The sequence below is a fragment of the Mustelus asterias genome, unplaced genomic scaffold (genome assembly GCF_964213995.1).
Source record: "Mustelus asterias unplaced genomic scaffold, sMusAst1.hap1.1 HAP1_SCAFFOLD_77, whole genome shotgun sequence".
In the NCBI taxonomy this organism is placed as follows: Eukaryota; Metazoa; Chordata; class Chondrichthyes; order Carcharhiniformes; family Triakidae; genus Mustelus; species Mustelus asterias.
The window spans coordinates 324,181-346,558 of NW_027590136.1; the positions used below are offsets into that span (position 1 = coordinate 324,181).

General features: G+C 45.0%; 1 protein-coding gene across 1 annotated transcript in view; it reads right to left on the reverse strand.

Annotated features, from left to right (window-relative positions):
- The window catches only part of LOC144483724 (uncharacterized), a 231,012-nt gene extending 212,204 nt beyond the window's left edge, over positions 1–18,808 (reverse strand). The window contains exon 1 of the mRNA XM_078202264.1: positions 18,416–18,808. Within this exon, the coding sequence (XP_078058390.1) occupies positions 18,416–18,808 (393 nt within the window). The remainder of the gene's footprint in view (positions 1–18,415) is intronic.
- Positions 18,809–22,378: the final 3,570 nt, after the last annotated feature.

The following is a 22,378-nucleotide window of genomic DNA, read 5'->3' on the forward strand; positions in this document are numbered from 1 at the left end:
CAGGGAGCCTGATCAATTTGCCTTTTTGGTTTGATTTGATTTACTATTGTCACATGTATTAACATACAGTGAAAAGTTTTGTTTCTTGTGCGCTAAACAGACAAAACATACCATTCATAGAGAAGGAAATGAGAGAGTGCAGAATGTAGTGTTACAGTCACAGCTTGGGTGTAGAGAAAGATCAACTTAATGCAAGGGAAGTCCATTCAAAAGTCTGACAGCAGCAGGGAAAACTCTGTTCTGTTGGTACGTGACCTCAGACTTTTGTATCTTTTTCCCAACGGAAGAAAGGGGAAGAGAGAATGTCCAGGGTGCGTGGGGTGCTTAATTATGCTGGCTGCTTTGCCGAGGCAGCGGGAAGTGTAGACAGAGTCAATGGATGGGAGGCTGGTTTGCGTGATGTATTGGGCTACATTCACTACCTTTGGTAGTTCCTTGCGGTCTTGGGCAGAGCAGGAGCCAGACCAAGCTGTGATATGGGGCATCTGTAAAAGTTGGCGAGAGTCGTAGCTGACATGCCAAATTTCCTTAGTCTTCTGAGAAAGTAGACGAGTTCCTTGCACTGGGTAGTATTTGAGTCCAAGCTGTGAGTTTTGTGTTTTTTAATCAGTATTTTAGCAAGTGCTGAGTAAAAAGGCAGTTTAAATGGTTTTTGAATGTTCGAAGACAATCGGCTTCCAGAAAGTTAAGAAAGGAATAGTTCATTGGTGAACCCTTCAGCATGCAGGTCAGCGGGAGCACCCCCGCACATGCGCAGCTTCCCCTCTCCCTTGGACATGCGCAGTCCCGGGCCGGGGGGAGGGGGCGATCACCGAGCGGCTTCTCGCTCTGTCCGGAGCCGCCAGCCGGTTGCCTGGAAACCTTGGCTCGAGGAGGTGCAGGGGGAGGGGAACAATGGGTGGGGGCGGGGCTCCCGGGTGGCCCGGCGGAGATCCCACCCCCTGACCTTGATGCTGAGGGGCTGACCAATGGGAAGAGTTGGAGGACCGGAAGGACACTGGTCTTCCAGCTGATCAGAGCGCTGGCTTTGTGTGAATGAAGATTGATCTTCAGACAGACTGAAACTTCCTCCTGTCGCTAATATCTGTGAGTAAAACACTTTCTTTTCTCCCCCTTTCCATTTCTTTTCTCATTCTGGGGGAAATTGGGGACTTGCAGCAACTGAAGGGAAAGGAAGTGAATCCAGGGAGGCTGCAGACTCTGGAAAGGTTGGCCCAGGTTTCTCTCTCTCTCTCTCAAACCAGAAAATGATCCATTTCTGCCCACTGTTTGCTGTTAGCCAATTTTCTATCCACGCCAATATGTTATCCCCACAGCATGAATTTTTATTTGCTGCAATAATCTTTAATGTTTCACCTCATCAAATGTCTTCTGGAAATCTAAGTACAGCACATCCACTGATTCCATTTATCCAATTCCCGATGGGGAATTTTAGAAAATTAAACAACACATCAACTATCTCACTCTGTTAAGACCCGAGAATGGAGCCCAGCAGGACTCGAGGACTCATCAGCCCACAGCTCCAACAGTTTGCTGAGGACCACTTCCCTGGGAATTGTGATTTTTCAGAGTTCATCCCACACTTCTGTTTTCTGATTTCCAGCTGTTTCTGAGTTTTAACTGTATCCTCTATTGTGAACACCGAGGCAAAATACTTGTTCAATTCATCTCCCAGCTCCTTATTTTTCATTTTTAATTGCTGGACTCACTTTCTATAAGACTCTTAAGAAATGAAGTAGGGCAAGTGAATGAAGTGACAGTCGGAGAGCACTTTGTGTCCAGTGACCAGAACACTATTAGTTTTAAAATAGTTCTGGAAAAAGATAGGAGTGATCCACAGGTTAAGGCCCTAAACTGGAGCAGGGCCAATGTTGTGGGCATTAGGCAGGATCTAGCAGATGTTGATTATGTGAGTCTGTTTGAAGAGAAAGGAATGACTGGCTAATGGGAGGCTTTTAAAAGTGTGATATCAAGAGTCCAGGAGAAGTATATTCCTGCTCAGATGAAGGGAAAGAATGGTAAACACACAGCCATGGAGCATTAAACTTGCCTCGCAGGGCCTCTCATATCAGCGCAAAGACAGCTGCTTTGTGAGACTGCTGGCAGCACAGACAACTCAGAGATAAGAGTGCCCTGAGAAGAGAGATTCATTGTGAAAGCTCAGGGACGGTTGATAAGATATAAGAATTCTATTATTTTAATGAACATTCTTTCCTCTCTCGTTCCCCAAAAGCTGTGAATCTCCATCCCACACACTCTCCCTCCATTCTCACTCTGCTGTATCTAATATTCACCCTCCCAATTCTCCTGAAGGTGCTGATTGAGGCTGATTGACAGATCCATGCTCACTGCTTCCTGTCCAGCAGTCAAAAATCCTAAGAATTCGGAGCTGCAGTTGGCCATTCAGCCCATCGAACTGCCTCAAACATTCATGGAGAATTGGCCGATCTACCTCAGCATCATGTCCCACGCTATCCCCTAGATAGAGAGCGAATAGAGCCAACGTTTCGAGTCTGCAGAGAGGAAGGAATGTTCAATAGAAACTTGAATTGTGTGTTCTAAATTTCTTTGCTGCACTGACACTGATGACTTCTGTAAACTCCTTTTACAGGGTATCGAAAGAGGAATCACAGGCTGAAATCTCAAACGTCACATCTAGATCTGACAGAGTCATATTCCTTGGGACCTGAATATCATCGGCCTTTGAATCTTTGAGGAGAAATGATTGTCCGGTCTGGTGACTTGAAAAGATTTCAAACATCAGTGTGACTGGAAAAGTGCCAACACACTGCCACACTGGAGTGAGAGTGTTCCAGTGCACTGAGCTTGAACCAGTTACACAGCCTGAATAAATATCACACCATTCACAGCGGGGGGGGGGGGACTGTTCTGTGTGTGGACGAGTCTTCAACTGAAGAGAGAGGAAAGGACACCTGCACCATGGAGAAACCATGGAAATGTGGGGACTGTGGGAAGAGGTACAGATACCCATCTCAGCTGGAAGTTCATCGGCGCAGCCACACTGGGGAGAGACCATTCACCTGCTCTCAGTGTGAGAAGGGATTCACTGATTTATCCACTCTGCGGACACACCAGCGAGTTCACACTGGGGAGAGACCGTTCACCTGCTCTCAGTGTGAGAAGGGGTTCAGTCAATTAGCTAACCTGCAGAAACACCAGCGAGTTCACACTGGGGAGAGACCATTCACCTGCTCTCAGTGTGGGAAGGGATTCACTCAGTTATCCAGCCTGCAGACGCACCAGCGACTTCACACTGGGGAGAGGCCATTCACCTGCTCTCAGTGTGAGAAGGGGTTCAGTCAGTTATCCAGCCTGCAGACACACCAGCGAGTTCACACAGGGGAGAGACCATTCACCTGCTCTCAGTGTGGGAAGGGGTTCAGAGCTTCATCCCACCTGCTGAGACACCAAAACGCTCACGAGTGATTCCAGAGGTTGGATTCTGCTGTTATTGTTTCTGCTCTCAATTACATCCAGGACTGCATTTTGTTCATTCTCACAGTTGGTCAATGGGGAGAGTCGGAGGGTTTCTTTCTGCTGGACTGGCCGGTCTCATGACTTTGCCTCCAGTGGGCTGATGCTCTTCGAGTCTTGTTGTGAATACCTGGTTTCAAATTTCACACGGATCACAGAGTGACAGGATGTTAGGAAGTTAAGAGATATTTAGTCAGCATTTCTGTTTGAAACAACCCAAATGCCCATCCAATTTCCTTTGTAATTGTTTATTGTCTCCACTTCCTCCACCCTCGTAGGCAGCGAGTTTCAGGCCATTACCATTCACTCCATCAAAATATTCTTCCTCACATCCCCCCCCTTCCTCTCTGACCCAAAACCATAAATCTGTGACCCCCTCATCCTTGTCCCGTCAGCTAATGGGAACAGCTTTTCTTTGTCCACCTTATCTAAACCTGTCAGAATCTTGTCCACCTCTATCAAATCTCCCCTCAACCTCCTTTGCTCCAAGAGGAACAACCCCAGCCTGACATTGACAATAAAGAACAAACTAACAGAATATGTTAATACCTGAAATCAAATGGGAATGTTTAATTTCTGTTTTAAAGAAATCATGAATATACTGTCCCGTACAATAAAGGGATTTGAATAACTCAGCTTGGGTGCAGTTGAATGAAATGTATCAATCTCGCATCCACCCACAGTCTAGAGGAAGTGTGGAATATGTAGCTGGAAATCCCTCCCTAACAGCGCTGTGGGTGTACTTACACCTTCGGCATTATAGCAGTTCAGGAAGGCAGTGTTGGCGCTGATCGTGGCCGAAGCAGCTACAGACAGCCACATATTCTGTTATAATTGAAGGACTGCAGATTGAATGTGAGGCATTATGGGACTGGACTATCTTGACCACGTTCCTGTGACTGCTCAGTTTCTGCAATCACGGACCATTAAAGCTGCTGAGCAGGGCTCCGACAGAGGACCAGGTGAGAATATTTACTCAGAATGAGTTAGAATTAAACTTATTCCAGGACCGGCTGGTGTTCAGTGGCTGAGATTCCTGAATCTGTAAAAAGGGGGTCTGACCAATCAACAAACAGTGGTCGGTAGTTAGTTAAGAAGCGTTCTCATGCATTGTTTAAATTATTTTATCATAAATTTGTGATCAGAACTGTGAGGGACTTGTAACCCAATAGTTGTTGAATTGACGGTAAACTCCAAGTAGCACTGGACTGAAAAGGGGGTCTGACCAAGAAGTGAAGTGATCTCAGGCATTGTTTAAATTACATCATCATTGGCCAACTTCCCCTTTGTGATGTCACAGCGGAGCCATCCTTGAATCAGCCAATGGGAATCACTCTGCTCCGCGGTGACGTCTCCAGGTTCCAGTGCGCAGGCTCGGCGAGCGGACGCGGGAGCCCCGCCCCCACCCATTGTTCCCCTCCCCCTACACCACATCGAGCCAAGGTTTCCAGGCAACCGGCTGGCCGCTCCGGCCAGGGCGAGAAGCCGCTTAGTGATCTCCTCCTCCCCCCGGCCCGGGACTGCGCATGTCCAAGGGAGGGGGAAGCTGAGAATTGCAGGGCAGATCCCACCCCCTGACCTGAGGTGTTGACCAATGGGAAGAGTTGGAGGACTGGAAGGACACTGGTCCTCCAGCTGATCAGAGTGCCGGCTTTGTGTGACTGAAGATGAAGCTTCAGACAGACTCAAACTTCCTCCTGTCTCCAACATCTGTGAGTAAAACACTTTATTTTCTCCCCCTTTCCATTTCTTTTCTCATTCTGGGGGAAATTGGGGACTTGCAGCAACTGAAGGCAATGGAAGTGAATCCAGGGAGGCTGCAGACTCTGGAAAGGTTGGCCCAGGTTTCTCTCTCTCTTAAAGACATTGACATCCTTTGCTCCCTCAGCTTGACCCATTTATTTGTCTGGCTAAAAGGATGGTCTCTTTCCTAATGTTCACAATTAAAGGGCAGGAGATGGCTGACATTTAAGGGGACAGTAAATTAATATAGGACAGAGATATGTCCAGTGTTGTTGTATCAGACAGGTTTATTCCTGGTCCGGCAATAAATACATTTATCATTCCAATCTTGTCATATTGTACTGTAGCTACATTATATATTTCCAGTTATAGAGTCATTCCAGCACAGAAGGAGTCCATTGGACAACTCGAGTCCATGCTGACTCTCACAGTAACTTCACAGTTTTTTTGCACTTTTTTCATGATTTTCAAGTGACTTCATTGCAGTGTTAATGTAAGCCTCCTTGTGACACTAATTAATAAACAATCAAAACTAAACTATAAACCGCCTTGGCGAACACTTACCCGAAGATCAGAGGCTGAATGCCCTTGATCTTCGGGTAAATGTTCTCCAAGGCGGCCTTCAAGACTCACGACAGTGCAGAATCGCTGAGCAGAAACTGATAGCCAAGTTCCGCACACATGAGGACGGTCTCAACCAGGATCTTGGGTTCATGTCACACTATCTGTAACCCCCACAACTTGCTGGGCTTGCAAAATCTCACTAACTGTCCTGGCTTGAGACAATTCAGTAAGAAGTTTAACAACACCAGGTTAAAGTCCAACAGGTTTATTTGGTCACAAAAGCCACACAAGCTTTCGGAGCTCCAAGCCCCTTCTTCAGGTGAGTGGGAATTCTGTTCACAAACAGAGCATATAAAGATACAAACTCAATTTACATGAATAATGGTTGGAATGCGAATGCTTACAACTAATCAAGTCTTTAAGATACAAACAACGTGAGACAATTGAGACAACATTGAGACAATTCACACCTCTTTAACCTGTGCTTAACCCTCTCTCCACTTACATTGTACATGGAAAGACTTGATTACCTGTTAAGACTCGCATTCCAACTATTATCTTATAATGGAGTTTGTGTCTATATATGCCCTGCTTGCGAACCAAATCCTGCACACAGCTGATGAAGGAGCAGTGCTCCGAAAGCTCGTGCTACTAATAAACCTGTTGGACTTTAACCTGGTGTTGTGAAACTTCTTACTGTGTTTACCCCAGTCCAACGCCGACATCTCCACATCCAGGACAGAATGCAGTGAGCATGGATCTGTCAATCAGCCTCAATCAGCACCTTCAGGAGAATTGGGAGGGTGAATATTAGATACAGCAGAGTGAGAATGGAGGGAGAGTGTGTGGGATGGAGATTCACAGCTTTTGGGGAATGAGAGAGGAAAGAATATTCCATAGAAACGAGAATTGTCTGTTCTGAATTTCTATCCTGTACTAACACTGATGAATTTTATAAACTCCTTTTGCAGGATAGATTTGCAGAACGTGAGGATTTACAGGCAGAAATTTCAAATCAAACAACACATCAAGACCTGACAGAGTTATTCATTTGATCAGGACCTGAATATCATTGTCCTTTGAATCTAAAAGGAGAAATCTTTTTCTGTTCTGTCTGCTTCAGAATTCTTTTTTAACATAAATGTAACTGAAAAATCACTGAGACACAGATACACCCGAGTGAGTGTGTTCCAGTGTACTGTGTGGAAAGAGATTTAACCAGTTACACAGCCTGAAAATACACCACAGCATTCACAGCGGGGAGAGACTGTACCCGTGTTCTGTGTGAGATTGAACTGATTGTTTAACCTGGAGAGTCACAAGAACACCCGCACCAGGGGGAAACCGTGGAAATGTGGGGACTGTGAGAGGCGATTCAGGGTCCCATCACGGCTGGAATCTCATCGACACATTCACACTGGGGAGCGGCCATTCACCTGCTCTGTGTGCGGGAAGGGATTCACTCAGTTATCCAGCCTGCAGAGTCACAATCTCACTCACACCACTGAGGGATCCTTTAAATGCTCTGACTGTAGGATTGGCTTCAAAACCTCTGGAGAACCAGTGTCCCACCAGGTGTCCCACTGAGGAGAGACCGTTCAGCTGCTCTCACTGCAGAAAGAGGTTTAAAAGCTCACCCAATCTGCAGAGACACCAGGGAGTTCACACTGGGGAGAGACCATTCACCTGTTCTGACTGTGGGGAGGGATTCACTCAGTTATCCCACCTGCTGAGTCATAATCTCACTCACACCAATGAGAGATAGAACCATAGAACCATAGAAAATTACAGCTCAGAAACAGGCCTTTTGGCCCTTCTTGTCTGTGCTGTACCATTTTATGCCTAGTCCCACTGACCTGCACTTGAACCATATCCCTCCACACCCCTCTCATCCATGAACCCGTCCAAGTTTTTCTTAAATGTTAAAAGTGACCCCGCATTTACCACTTTATCCGGCAGCTCATTCCACACTCCCACCACTCTCTGCGTAAAGAAGCCCCCCCTAATATTCCCTTTAAACTTTTCTCCTTTCACCCTTAACCCATGCCCTCTGGTTTTTTTCTCCCCTAGCCTCAGCGGAAAAAGCCTGCTTGCATTCACTCTATCTATACCCATCAAAATCTTATACACCTCTATCAAATCTCCCCTCAATCTTCTACGCTCCAGGGAATAAAGTCCCAACCTATTCAATCTCTCTCTGTAACTCAGCTTCTCAAGTCCCGGCAACATCCTTGTGAACCTTCTCTGCACTCTTTCAATCTTATTTACATCCTTCCTGTAACTCGGTGACCAAAACTGTACACAATACTCCAAATTCGGCCTCACCAATGCCTTATATAACCTTACCATAACACTCCAACTTTTATACTCGATACTCTGATTTATAAAGGCCAATGTACCAAAGGCACTCTATGACCCTATCCACCTGTGACGTCACTTTTAGGGAATTCTGTACCTGTATTCCCAGATCCCTCTGTTCAACTGCACTCTTCAGAGTCCTACCATTTACCCTGTACGTTCTACTTTGGTTTGTCCTTCCAAAGTGCAATATCTCACACTTGTCTGCGTTAAATTCCATTTGCTTTAAATGCTCTGACTGTGGGAGCAGATGAAAAAGCTCTGGAGAACTGGTGTCCCACCAGCGAGTTCACACAGGGGGAGAGACCATTCACCTGCTCTTTGTGTGGGAAGGGATTCACTCAGTCATCCAGCCTGCTCAGACACAAAGTCACTCACACCAATCTGAGGCCTTTCAAATGCTCTGACTGTGGAAGTGGCTTCAAAAGCTCTGGAGAGCTGATGTCCCAACAGTGCGTTCACACTGAGGAGAGACCGTTCAGCTGCTCTCACTGTTCAAAGAGATTTAGAATATCTTCAGCACTGCCGAAACACCAGCGAGTTCACACTGGGGAGCTGCTCTCAGTGTGGGAAGGGATTCACTGAGTCATCCAACCCATGGGTACTTCAGTGAGTTCACACTGGGCAGAGGCTGGTCACCTGCTCTGACTGTGATTCACTCAGTCAGCAAACTTGGTGAAACACCAGTGAGTTCACAAGTGATTACAGTTCTGGGATTATTCTTGTGAATCTTTCTTGCCCCTTCTCCAGTGCCTCTATTTCCTTTTTCTAAATGGAGATCACAAATAGAACATAGAACAGCACAGCACAGGAACAGACCCTTCAGCCCACCATGTTGTGTCGAACATGATGCCAAATTAAACTAATCCCTTCTGCCTGCCCTTGGTCCATATTCCTCTATTCCTTACAAATTCATGTGCTTATCTAAAAGCCCCTATTGTATCTGCCTCCACCACCACCCCTGGCAGTACAGGGAATCCCTGTAACTCTTTCCTCCCCAGCTGTTGCTAAACCTCAGACTCTGCCTGTCATTCTGCTAATTAACCCAGAACCCCTTCCACACCATTTGTTAGTGGGTTTCTCCGACAAGGTGGCAATTATACTCCGGAAACCAATGTCACAGTATAAAGGTAAAACTTCATTAAAAACCAGTGATCAATGGGAGAAATTATATTGATGGTCTCAGATACAGAATACCCAGACCGTTCTAATGTAATCATAAGACCATAAGATATAGGAGCAGAATTAGGCCATTTGGCCCGTCGAATCTGCTCTGCCATTCAATCATGGCTGATCTGATTCTTGTCCCCATTCTCCTGTCTTCTCCCCGTAACCCTTGATCCAGCTATTAATCAAGAACCTGCCTATCTCTGTCTTAAAGACACTCAATGACCTGGTCTCCTTCCAAAGATTCACCACTCTGGCTGAAGAAATTCCTCCTCATCTGTTTTAAAGGATCATCCCTTCTCTCTGAGGTTGTGCCCTCGAGTTTTAGACTCTCCCACTAGTGGAAACATCCTCTCCACGTCCACTCTCTCCAGGCCTCTCAGTATTCTGTAAGTTTCAATTAGATCCCCCCCCCCCACCATCCTTCTAAACTCCAATGAGTACAGACCCAGAGTCCTCAACCGTTCCTCATACGACAAGCTCTTCATTCCAGGGATCATTCTTGTGAACCTCCTCTGGACCCCTTCCAAGGCCAGCACATCCTTCCTTAGATAAGGGGCCCAAAACTGCTCACAATACTCCAAATGGGGTCTGACCAGAGCCTTAGACAGCCTCAGAAGTACATCCCTGCTCTTGTATTCTCGCCCTCTCGACATGAATGCTAACATTGCATTTGCCTTCCAAACTGTCAACTGAACCTACATGTTAACCTTTAGAGAGTCCTGAACCAGAACTTACAAGTCCCTTTGTGCTTCTGATTTCCTAAGCATTTCCCCAGACCACAATCCCATCAGGCCCTATCCCCATAACACCACTTATTTACCCTGCTCGTTCCACTGACATGAAGGGACAATTTACTATGGCCAATCAACCTAACCTGCCAATCTTGGACTGAGGGAAGAAACTGGAGCACGCAGAGGAAACCCACACAGACATGGGGAAAATGTGCAAACTCTACACAGACAGTCACCCAAGGCCAGAATTGAACCCGAGTCCTTGGCGCTGTGAGGCAGCAGTGCTAACCACTGTGCCACCATGCCACCCTTTATTCTTCAGTGCAGTTCCACTGTGTACTGTCGGATGTCAGTTCCTTCACAATTTACAAACCACCTCTGCAATCTCACATCGGTGTTCCAACTCCTTCCTTAACCCTCTGTTGGAGTCTCACGTTCATAAGGCATCTTCACACATGTCCCTCCCTGTTAAACGTTGCCTCTCATTTTATTTTTAACCAGACAGTGTTCTTTTGTCATGCTTGTTGGCATCTCTTTTCCCTCTCCAACAAATCATTGTTTTACATTTGTGGAAGGTTTATCAGGTCTTTTGGGATTGTGCTGTGTTTTTTACCAATCAGTTTCATCATCCTGGATTCCACTTTCTTACAAAAGAAGCACCATTAAATAATTCTGTCAGAATCTTCAGAAGTCAAAAGTCAGAGTCAAAGGGGTTCTTCATCTCAATGTCTTTGCTTATTTCCCCCTGTACAGTCCCAATGTCTCAGATGGTGGCCAGATTATCAAATTCAGTTCTCTCAAATAGTTCATGGACAAAGAAACAAATATCTCCAAGAGAAAACTGTCACCTCATTCATCTCATCTGGACTTCCCTTTCACTCAAATCTTCATAAACACCCAAATGTATGGATTGCTTTAAACTACACTTTCAGGAGTTCTGGAGAATCTTTGGAGTCAAATAAATCATTAAGTATTCTCATAACATATGTTAACAGAAACCGAACATTTCTGTTTGATTCCAGGCATTATCAATTTTGTTCTTTCCCTTAAACACCAGGTAATTTCCATTTTAAATGCTTGAAATAGCAACCCATGTCAGATATTTATCGATTCTAATCTCAAAAGCAGGCTTGTTGGCTTTCTGAAAGGTAAAGTCTTTTATTCTTTGCTTTAATTCTCAAAACTGCGGCCTTCACTCGGATTGTTTGTGAGTGAAACCGTCATCACCTGTTTAAAAAAAAAATCCATCTGGCTCTGGCCAAGATCCCAGTGAGTTAATATGTCCAATCACAGGTTACATTGAAAAACAAAGGCTGTTTGGAGATTTATAACAATCAACTGTCTGCTGAAAGGGTTAACTTCTCTGGAACCGAGAGAGGCGGGGAGTGGGCAGAGGAAACTTGGCAATTGTGTCAATTTATATAATTTAAAAAACTTCTCTTGTGTTATTTTCTTCAATTTTGCTCAAATTTCATCTCTTTTGTCTGTCTTTTTTGTAAATGCCAATTTCCAATATTTGCTACTTAATCAAAGTTGAAAGAAATACTTTGTGAAATATGTTGTTAACCAAATCTCAACAATTTTAACTCAGATGTTTTGGAAAGTTGGAACTGGTTTGCTGCCAAACTGCAGCCTTATCTTTGTGTTTTGGGAGCAAATTGGCCTTCACAATTCTAACCTTGAACAACTTAATTTCAAACCCAAATACATTCCTTTCACATTTTAGTACAGTCTGAATTTATTTCAAACAGAAACACACGGCAGTTCAAATTAAATTAATTTTTATTCCCTTTCCAAACTAATTCTTCGAATCTATGATACTTGCAAAAAACACGCTGCTTTAAGAATTCCTTCAACTGGGCAAACCAACTTGGAGTAAGGGTTGTGGATCATGATGGTGCAGAAGTCATGGCTAACCTCACACACCGGTATTTCCTTATCACACAGGAGAGGCAGAGGAGAGGGGGGAGTGCTTTCAGTGGCCTTCGTTTTGGAGAAAACAACTACATCTGCTCACTGGTGACTGATTTGTGTCTCAGGTTGTTTGATTTTAGCTAAACACAGGGAGTGGTCTACTTCAGGGGAGGTGTCACTTTGTGGCTGAATTCACTTCCTCAAAGTCCCCACGGCATTTTCTAACTCTTCACTTGATCTGATATTTTCTGACTGTAAATTGATATCTTGTTCCAGAGTTTGGCCGAACAGCAGTAGATTTTTCTGAGCTCCACTCACCCTATCATCTGCCCCCTGTTCCCAATGTAACTGATTGTCCAGGTCAGACGTGCTCTCCTGCCAGCAATCAGCTCCATTCTGCAGCTTATCCACCAGTTCCCTCAACTCTTTATATTTTGTACTCAGCTGTGAGGCAACAGGTTTCCAATGTAACTGTAAATTAATTTATTCTGGACTTTTTCCAACTCGCTATTTCCTTTCTGAATCTCTTTAGAAAACCTATCAAGGACCCGCTCGTAATCTCCATCACATTCTTCTACACCTCCCAGGGTATCTTTTGCTTCTGATGCCCTTGACTCCGTTGTCAAACTGTCAGTCACATTGTAGCAGATGCCAAAGCCATTGTTGTATTTGTTTTTTTGAGGCAGCAGTGCTAACCACTGTGTCACTGGATGGAATGCTGGCCCAGTGGAGAGATACATAGAAACTAGAAGCAGGAGTAGGCCATTCGGCCCTTTGAGCCTGCTCCACCATTCATCTTGGTCATGGCTGATCATCGAATTCAATTTCCTGATTCCCACTTTCCTTCCATATCCCTTGATCCCTTTAGTCCCAAGAGCTATATTTCGTATCTTCTTGAAATCAGACAATGTTTTGGCCTCAACTATAGGGTGGCATGGTGGCACAGTGGTCAGCGCAGCTGCCTCACAGCGCCAGGGACCCGGGCTTAATTCCAGCCTTGGGTGAGTGTCCATGTGGACTTTCCATGTTCTCCCCATGTTTGCGTGGGTTTCCTCGGGGTGCTCCGGTTTCCTCCCACAGACCAAAGATGTGCGGGTTAGGTGGATTTGCAATGCTAATTTCCCTCTTAGTGTCCCAAGATGTGCAGATTAGATAGGTTAGCCATGGTAACTGTGTAAGTTACAGGGATAGGATGGGGGAGAGGGCCTGGGTAAGGTGCTCTGTTAGAGACTCGGTGCAGACTTGATGGGCCGAATGGTCCCTTCTGCACTGGAGGGATTCTATGATTCAATGAACACAGGAATGGTCAGAATTATTTCACATGTCCCAAATTTTAAATAACCATTAAAATTAAAACTCTCTCATACTCACATGTGTGAGTTTGAATCCGGATTAAAATTCCCACAAGTTTAGCAAAGTATCCTGGAATCATGTCTCCGGCCAGTAAATGTGGTTCTAGGTTCACAACCTCTGTGAAAAAAAAGCTTTATTAATTACACGTCCTTTATTTAAATCTATTTGATTTAAATCACAGACAGAAAACCTGAAAGCTTGAAGCGTTCAACCCACAAATATCATCCATACACAAGCAGAGAAACTTAGCATGTGCTTTACAACAACAATAACCAAAATTAATTCCTTAAGCGTTCTTGTGGTTCTGTTTCTAAACTTCCAGAAATACCTTTAATTAAAGACTCAAGATAAGGTTAATTCTCCAGAAAGATAAACCTTAACAAATGTAGCCCAAAACAATAATAAAACACATCTACAAACATCCACATAAAACAAACAAAACACACAGATTCTCACAGCTCGTAAATTTCAAATGAATCCTCAGCATTCTCTCTCGCAGCTATAGCTTCTTAAAGCGACAGAGCACTACAAGCGTTTCACAATATACATTAATGATTTGGAAGATGGAACTGAAGGCACTGTTGCTGAGTTTGCAGATGATACAAAGATATGTAGAGGGACAGGTAGTATTGAGGGGGGCTGCAGAAGGACTTTGATGGGCTAGGAGAGTGGGCAAAGAAGCGGCAGATGGAATACAATGTGGAAAAGTGTGAGATTATTCACTTGGGTAGGAGGAATGGAGGCATAGACTATTTTCTAAATGGGGAAATGCTTTGGAAATCAGAAGCACAAAGGGACTTCGGAGTCATTGTTCAAGATTCTCTTAAGGCTAATGTGCAGGTTTAGTTGGCAGTTAGGAAGGCAAATGCAATGTTATCATTCATGTCAAGAGGGCTAGAATACAAGAGCAGCGATGTACTCCTGAGACAGTATAAGGCTCTGGTCAGACACATTTGGAGTATTCGGAGCAGTTTTGGGCCGCACATCTAAGGAAGGATATTCTGGTCTTAGAAAGGGTCCGGAGAAGGTTCACAAGAATGATCCCTGGAATGAAGAGCTGGTCGTATGAGGAACGGTTGAGGGCTCTGGGCCTGTACTCATTGGAGTTTAGAAGGATGAGGGGGTACCTTATTAAAACTTACAGGATACTGCGAGGCCTGGATAGAGTGGACGTGGAGAGGATGTTTCCACTGGTAGGAAAAACTAGAACTAGAGGGCACAACCTCAGGCTAAAGGGATGATCCTTTAAATCAGAGATGAGGTGGAATTTCTTCAGCCAGAGAGTGGTGAATCTGTGGAACTCTTTGCCGCAGAAGGCTGTGGAGGCCAGGTCATTGAGTGTCTTTAAGACAGAGATAGATAGGTTCTTGATTAATAAGGGGATCAGGGGTTATGGGAAAAAGGCAGGAGAATGGGGATGAGAAAAATATCAGCCATGATTGAATAACGGAGAAGACTCGACGGGCCGAGTGGCCTAATTCTGCTCCTGTGTCTTATGGTCTTATCTCACAAGTCCTTGATTAAAATAAGATACAAGATCCTTCATTCCTCTTCATTCTAAGTTAATCTTTTTTAAGCTAACTTCCAAAGCCTGATTTATAGGCAACATCTCGTCTTTGTTGATTTAAAATCCTCAACACGTTACCACCTGCAAAATGTTTGTTCTTTATCTGGGGCTGAGGTGACAACATGATAAAATCCTCACAGTTCTTCCAAATTCCTCCAGGCTCCGCTTAAAATTTCCACGTTTCACTGGTTCCCATAAATCCTCAATCAAAAACTAAAATAGACACATGAGTTTCCAGGTGATTTACAAACAAATGAGCTGTCTGCTGAAAGGGTTAACTTTTCTACAGAACCTAAAGGGGTCGGGAGTGAGCAGAAAAAACTTGGCCCACAATTACTTCACTTTACATATGTTGGGGGTTTTTCTCAGAGGCTAAGTATTGAGCTGAACCCGGTTAATACAAAGATTTGCAAATGACAGTATACTGGTTAAAGGCATTATTTATTGACCAACGCGCGCTGGGAGAAAGGCAGCTGGGAGTCCAACTCCTTTCTAAAGTTACAATACATTGGCCGTGTAGTTATACTATTTTGAAAGTTCATTTCACCCACCCACTCTGTCATCCTAATTGGATGCTCCAATCATGTTCATGCACAATATTTACCTTGGCCAATAACATCCTATCTTCTGGCAGAATGGGAATTCATTGGTCTGTAGAATCTGAAAGTTCCTGCCCACTGTTACTTTGCAACTTTCACTTACGTAAGTCCATAGTGTTCAAAGGTTGCTTTCTAACTGACTCTCAGCAACTTCTATTACATAGCTGATAGGGTTCAAAAGTTCCTTTCCACTGTCTGCTGAGCCATCCCTTATCAGTAAAAAATGAATAATTCTATTCATTCTAGTTTCTGGGAAGCGTGTACTTTCTATAACTCATACTGATAAAAACTGTGCTCTGTGGCTTCACTGTTCTGACAGAATGTGGCCTGTCTCACTCAGCTTTTATCCCATTATGCTTTAAGGCAGTCTGCAGTTTGGCCAAGGTATACATTTTAGTACAAAAAGTACATATTTAAATCTGAAATACATATTTAAATTCTCTACCAGTGGTTATATGTGTCTCTATGCAGACAGTACCTTTGTATAATATAAATAAGGCACGTTGTAGTCCTTATTCTACGTTAGTCTAAGTCAGCCCACCCTGTTTCAATAGCCTTTATTAGTTTTTAATCTCAAGGTATTCTGAACCCCTCTAACAAAATAACTTTAAAAAACTTAAAGTTTATAATTAGTCTCAAGTAAGCTTACATTAACACTGCAATGAAGTTACTGTGAAAAATCCCCTCTCTAACAACAAAAGAAACTTGATTTTAAACTTCATCTATTAATTGTTTTGTTATATTCTCAACCTATTTTAATTTGATCAGTTTTTTGTTAGGGATGGGTAATTTCTATTCTTTATAAATTGGTTCACTCATTTTGTTAATTCTACATGGGCTCGGAGAATCAGAACCCAGACTCTATCATCCATATCCTTTTTCTCCTTTTGCCACCACTTTCTCTCTGTTTTGCGGGAGGGTCGTGGGGATTCCAATCAGACCGAATCTTTTATTATAAAAGTAAAACAAAAACAGAAAATGCTGGAAAATCCCAGCAGATCCGACAGCATCTGTAGGGGGAGAATAGAGCCAACGTTTCAAGTCTGGATTATCCTTCATGAGAGCTCCTATGAAGTGTCATCTAGACTCAAAATGTTGGCTCTATCATTTTATCGATAGGCTTCTTGTTCTTAGTTTCCAAAAGACAGGTAAGAAATCTGTCTGGTGCTCACTCGAGCTCTGATTTGTCACTGGCCATGCTTGGGTTGGACTATAACCATTAGAATCCACTCTTAGAGGTCCACTTTTCAGTCCAGTGCTACTTGGTGTACCGTCACTTCACCGACGACCGGGTCACAAGACCTTCAGAGTTCTTATCACAAATCGATGATAAAATAATTTAAGCAATGCCTGAGAATGCTTCTTACCACCGTTTGTTGATTGGTCAGATCCCCTTTTTACAGATTCGGATATCTCAGCCACTGAATACCAGCTGGTTATTCATAGATTCATAGAATCCTATAGTGCAGAAGGAGGCCATTTGGCCCATCGAGTCTGCACCGACCACAATCACACCCAGGCCCTATCCCCATAACCCCATGCATTTACCCTAGCTAGTCCCACTGACACTAAGGGGCAATTTAGCATGGCCAATCCACCTAACCTGCATATCTTTGGACTTTGGGAGGAAACCGGGGCACCCGGAGGAAACTGGGACACGGGGAGAATGTGCAAACTCCACACAGACAGTGACCCAAGCCAGCCAGGAATCGAACCCGGGTCCCTGGCGCTGTGAGGCAGCAGTGCTAACCACTGTGTCACCGTGCCACCCCAGTTTATTTCTAAGTCATTCTGAGTAAATACTCTCACAAGGTCCTCTTTCAGGGCCCTGCTAAGCAGCTTTAATGGTCCGTGATTGCAGAAACTGAGCAGTCACAGGAATGTGGTCAAGATGGTCCAGTCACATAATGCTTCACATTCAATCTGCAGTCCTTCAATTATAACAGAATATGTGACTGTATGTAGCTGCCTCGGCCATGGTCAACCCCAACACTGCCTTCCTGAACTGCTGCAATGCCTGAGATGGAAGTACACACACAGTGCTGTTAGGGAGGGATTTCCAGCTACACATTCCTGACAAGATTCTGACAGGTTTAGATAAGGTGGACAAAGAAAAGCTGTTCCCATTAGCTGATGGGACAAGGATGAGGGGGTCACAGATTTAAAGCTTTGAGTCAGAGATGCGGGGGGGAATGTGAGGAAGAATATTCTGATGCAGTGAGTGGTAATGACCTGGAACTCGCTGCCTACGAGGGTGGAGGAAGTGGAGACAATAAACAATTACAAAGGAAATTGGATGGACATTTGGGGGGGTTTCAAACAGAAATGCTGACTAAATATCTCTGAACTTCCTCACACCCTGTCACTCTGTGATCCTCGTGAAATTTGAAACCAGGTATTTGCAACAAGACTCAAAGAGCATCAGCCCACTGGATGCAAAGTCATGAGACCGGCCAGTCCAGCAGAAAGAAACCCTCCGACCCTCCCCATTGACCAACTGTGAGAATGAACAAAATACAGTCCTGGATGTAATTGAGAGCAGAAACAATAACAGCAGAATCCAACCCCTGGAATCACTCGTGAACTTGTTGGTGTCTCAACAGTTGGGCTGAAACTCTGAATCCCTTCCCACACTGAGAGCAGGTGAATGGTTTCTCCCCAGTGTGAACTCGCTGGTGTGTCTGCAGGCTGGATAACTGAGTGAATCCCTTCCCACATTGAGAGCAGGTGAATGGTCTCTCCCCAGTGTGAACTCGCTGGTGTGTCTGCAGGCTGGATAACTGAGTGAATCCCTTCCCACATTGAGAGCAGGTGAACCGTCTCTCCCCAGTCTGAACTTGCTGATTTCTCTGCAGGTGGGATAACCGAGTGAATCCCTTCCCACACTGAGAGCAGGTGAACGGCCTCTCTCCAGTGTGAACCCGCTGGTGTCTCAGCAGGCTGGATGAATCACAGAATCCCTTCCCACACTGAGAGCAGGTGAATGGTCTCTCCCCAGTGTGAAGTCGCTGGTGTCTCTGCAGGTGGGATGACCGAGTGAATCCCTCCCCACACTGAGAGCAGGTGAACGGCCTCTCCCCAGTGTGAACTCGCTGGTGTGTCTGCAGGCTGGATGACTGAGTGAATCTCTTCCCACACTGAGAGCAGGTGAATGGCCTCTCCCCAGTGTGAACTCGCTTGTGTGCCTGCAGGTTGGATGAACAAGCGAATCCCTTCCCACACTGAGAGCAGGTGAACGGCCTCTCCCCAGTGTGAACTCGCTGGTGCCTCCGCAGGTGAATAAATGACTGAATCCCTCCCCACACTGAGAACATGTGAACGGTCTCTCCCCAGTGTGAACTTGCTGGTGTCTCTGCAGGCTGGATGACTGAGTGAATCCCTCCCCACACTGAGAGCAGGTGAATGGTCTCTCCCCAGTGTGGCTGCGCCGATGAGCTTCCAGCTCAGATGGGTAACTGTATCTCTTCCCACAGTCCCCACATGTCCATGGTTTCTCCATGGTGCGGGTGTCCTTGCTGCTCTCTTGGGTGGACAATCAGTTGAAGTCTCGTCCACACTCACAACACGAGTACCGTCTCTCCCTGCTGTGAATGGTGTGATATTTATTCAGGCTGTGTAACTGGTTAAAGCTCTTTAGTCCGTGCACTGGAACACACTCACTCAAGTGTGGCAGTGTGTTGCTGCTTTTCCAGTCACACTGATGTTTGAAATCTTTTCAAATCATTTCTCCTTCTGGATTCAAAGTCCGATGATATTCAGCTCCCAAGGAATATGACTCTGTCAGATCTAGACGTGACGTTTGAGATTTCGGCCTGTGATTCCTCTTTCAACATCCTGTGAAATGGGTTTACAAAAGTCATCAATGTCAGTACAGGATAGAAATTCAGAACAGACAATTCTAGTTTCTGTGGAACATTCTTTCCTATTTCAGTCCCAAAAAGCTGTAAATCTCCATCCCACACACTCTCCCTCCATTCTCACTCTGCTGTACCTAATATTCACCCTCCCAATTCTCCTGAAGGTGCTGATTGAGGCTGATTGACAGATCCAGGCTCACTGCTTCCTGTCCTGGACACAGAGACCATAACAAATAGGAGCTGCAGTCGGCCATTTGGCCCATCGAGCCTTTTAAACTATTCAATGAGATAATTCGTTCATCTACCTCAGCATCATTCTCCCCACATTAAACCCATATCCCTTGATATCTTCAATATCTAGAAACCAATCAATCTCTCTCTTGAAAATAGTTGCTGACTGAGGCTTCACTGTCCTCAGGGATTGAGAATTCCAAAGCTTTACCACATCCTTGAGTGAAGAAATCCCCCCACATCTTAGCTTTTGCTCCATCTTCTTGTCTGTTCCCCATAACCCTTGACACCCTTGTCAGTCAAAGATCTGTCTAACTGGAATATATTCAATGATCCTCAGCCTCCACTGGTCCCTGTGGAAGAGAAATCCTCTGAGAGAAGAGATGTCTGGACCTGCAGGGTCTATTCGGGCCGTGCGGCCGACAGCGGATGTTTGTGAAGCCATAGCTCCCTCTCCACCCCGACTCCCGGCTACATTTCTCCCGCAGCCCCACCGACTCACCCGCTGAAAAAAAGCGTCTCCCCCATTCACAGGACTCCGAGCAAAGTGACACTGCGCATGCTCCAGATACAGCACTGCGCCTGCGCAATAGGCTCCTGTGGAATGACTAGGGCACGTTCACAACCGCAGGGGCACCTGGGAATTAACGGCGTCATTGTCAAAGACAATAATAGAAAATTATCTTGTGCAATTCAGATCAATTAATTTTTAAAAATGCATTCCTCGGAATTTGTGCGCTGCCATTCTCTATTTCTAAAATTGATTTAAACCAGTGCTCTCCTGTGGGAATACCCCGAGTTTTTAAAAGTTTCCCCACTGGTTTCCCTCTCTGCTCTCCTGAAGGTGCTCACACTGGTTGGGTAAATCCCACAGAGACAGGTTTCTTTCACGTTCTTTCTCCTGATGCTGAATATTCTGTTTTATGGAATGATACATCACAGATGGAAACCATTTGGCTCATCCTGCCCAGTCGGGCTGTCTTTAAGATCTAGCCAATTAATCCCACAGCCTTGCTGGCAGAGTGAGAACAATATCTATATACTGCAGCAATGCAGGAGGTGAATGGAAAATGTTTTCCAGTTGCATACCTCTCAGACACACTGTGGCCAAACGGGCCACCTGAAATGATGATTTGTAAAGCATTCTGGGACAATTGGACAAGAACTAAAATGACAGGTTGCAGCCTAAAAGACAGAGATAAACGGGCTGCAACCCAGACGAGTTAATACACAGGATATGGGTCATCTCCAGGACAATAGAGACTTTCTGGTCAAGCTGGGTCGTTTACCAGACATAGGGGCGCCATAACCCCTTATTGGGAGGGAGGCATGTATTCTACATGCCCCCAGCACCTACAGACGTGGCCGTTGGGGATACACCCAGAGATTGGTGTGGCAGCACCCGATTGGACTTTATCGATCAGGGTGATCAAGTCCTGATCGATTGATTGGCAATGGCCAAAAGGGGCACGAAACCCAACGGGGTATAAAGGGTGCTGCGCAACCAAGAATCTCTCTCTCTCTCTGACTCCACGAACGAGCTACAACAGTGGTGACCATCGCCAGCAACGACCAGCACGAGAAGAGCCACCACACCTGAGAAGGAGGGAAGACCAGAGCCAGAGTACCAGACCAGACCAAAGGACCAGACTATGCAGAGGATGACCGAGACCAGCGCACAGATAAAGGCCAATATCTGCTTGGGTACTTGCCAGTCACGCAAAGTTAAGTCAAGGTCTTGTGTTGGATTTGAACTTTACTATTTTCTGTAAGATGACTTATTGTTGTTTGGGTGGGTGATTATTGATTGTGTGTTTTAAATAAATGTTGGTTGTACTAACAAGACGTCTACTCGCAGTTCTTTGTCCATCATATAAGGGTTAAAACAGACTGTGCAGCAGGCACAACACACACTCACCCCTAGAAAGATAAATTGGTCTGTGTACTAAGCAGATATTAAGGTTCCACTTAAAATTAAAACAGAAAGTGCTGGAAAAATGCAGCAGTCACCGGGGCCGAGTTAATGGTCAAAATGATGGTGCTGAGCTGCCGTTAGAAAATAACCAGCAATCCAACAAGCCACTCAAAATATTGAATCAAACAAAATTGATCAAAGATTGAGCCAAAGTATTCTGTTTTCCAACATGGTGCTATGATTTTTTGTGATGGTTTTAATGTTCTCACATTTGCCTGGTGTAGTCCAGGTTTATTTTATACTCATTCCAACCCATCGCTGTCCATGAAGCACATTACCCCCACTCTGATTCTCCATCCCATCAGAGACAACTCAGTCACTGACTGGAAATTAGGGCTTTTAATGAGAGCTCTGACAACTGAGAATGCACCGTCTGCAGAATCAACCCGAGCTCACAAACCCCAGACAGTGAACATTATCCCCCCCCGACCCGAATATAAAACAGTGAACATTATCCCCCCAAGACCCGAATATAAAACAGTGAACATTATCCCCCCCAGACCCGAATATAAAACAGTGAACATTATCCCCCAGACCCGAATATAAAACAGTGAACATTATCCCCCAGACCCGAATATAAAACAGTGAACATTATCCCCCCCAGACCCGAATATAAAACAGTGAACATTATCCCCCAGACCCGAATATAAAACAGTGAACATTATCCCCCCCAGACCCGAATATAAAACAGTGAACATTATCCCCCCCAGACCCGAATATAAAACCGTGAACATTATCCCCCAGACCCGAATATAAAACAGTGAACATTATCCCCCCCCAGACCCGAATATAAAACAGTGAACATTACCCCCCAGACCTGA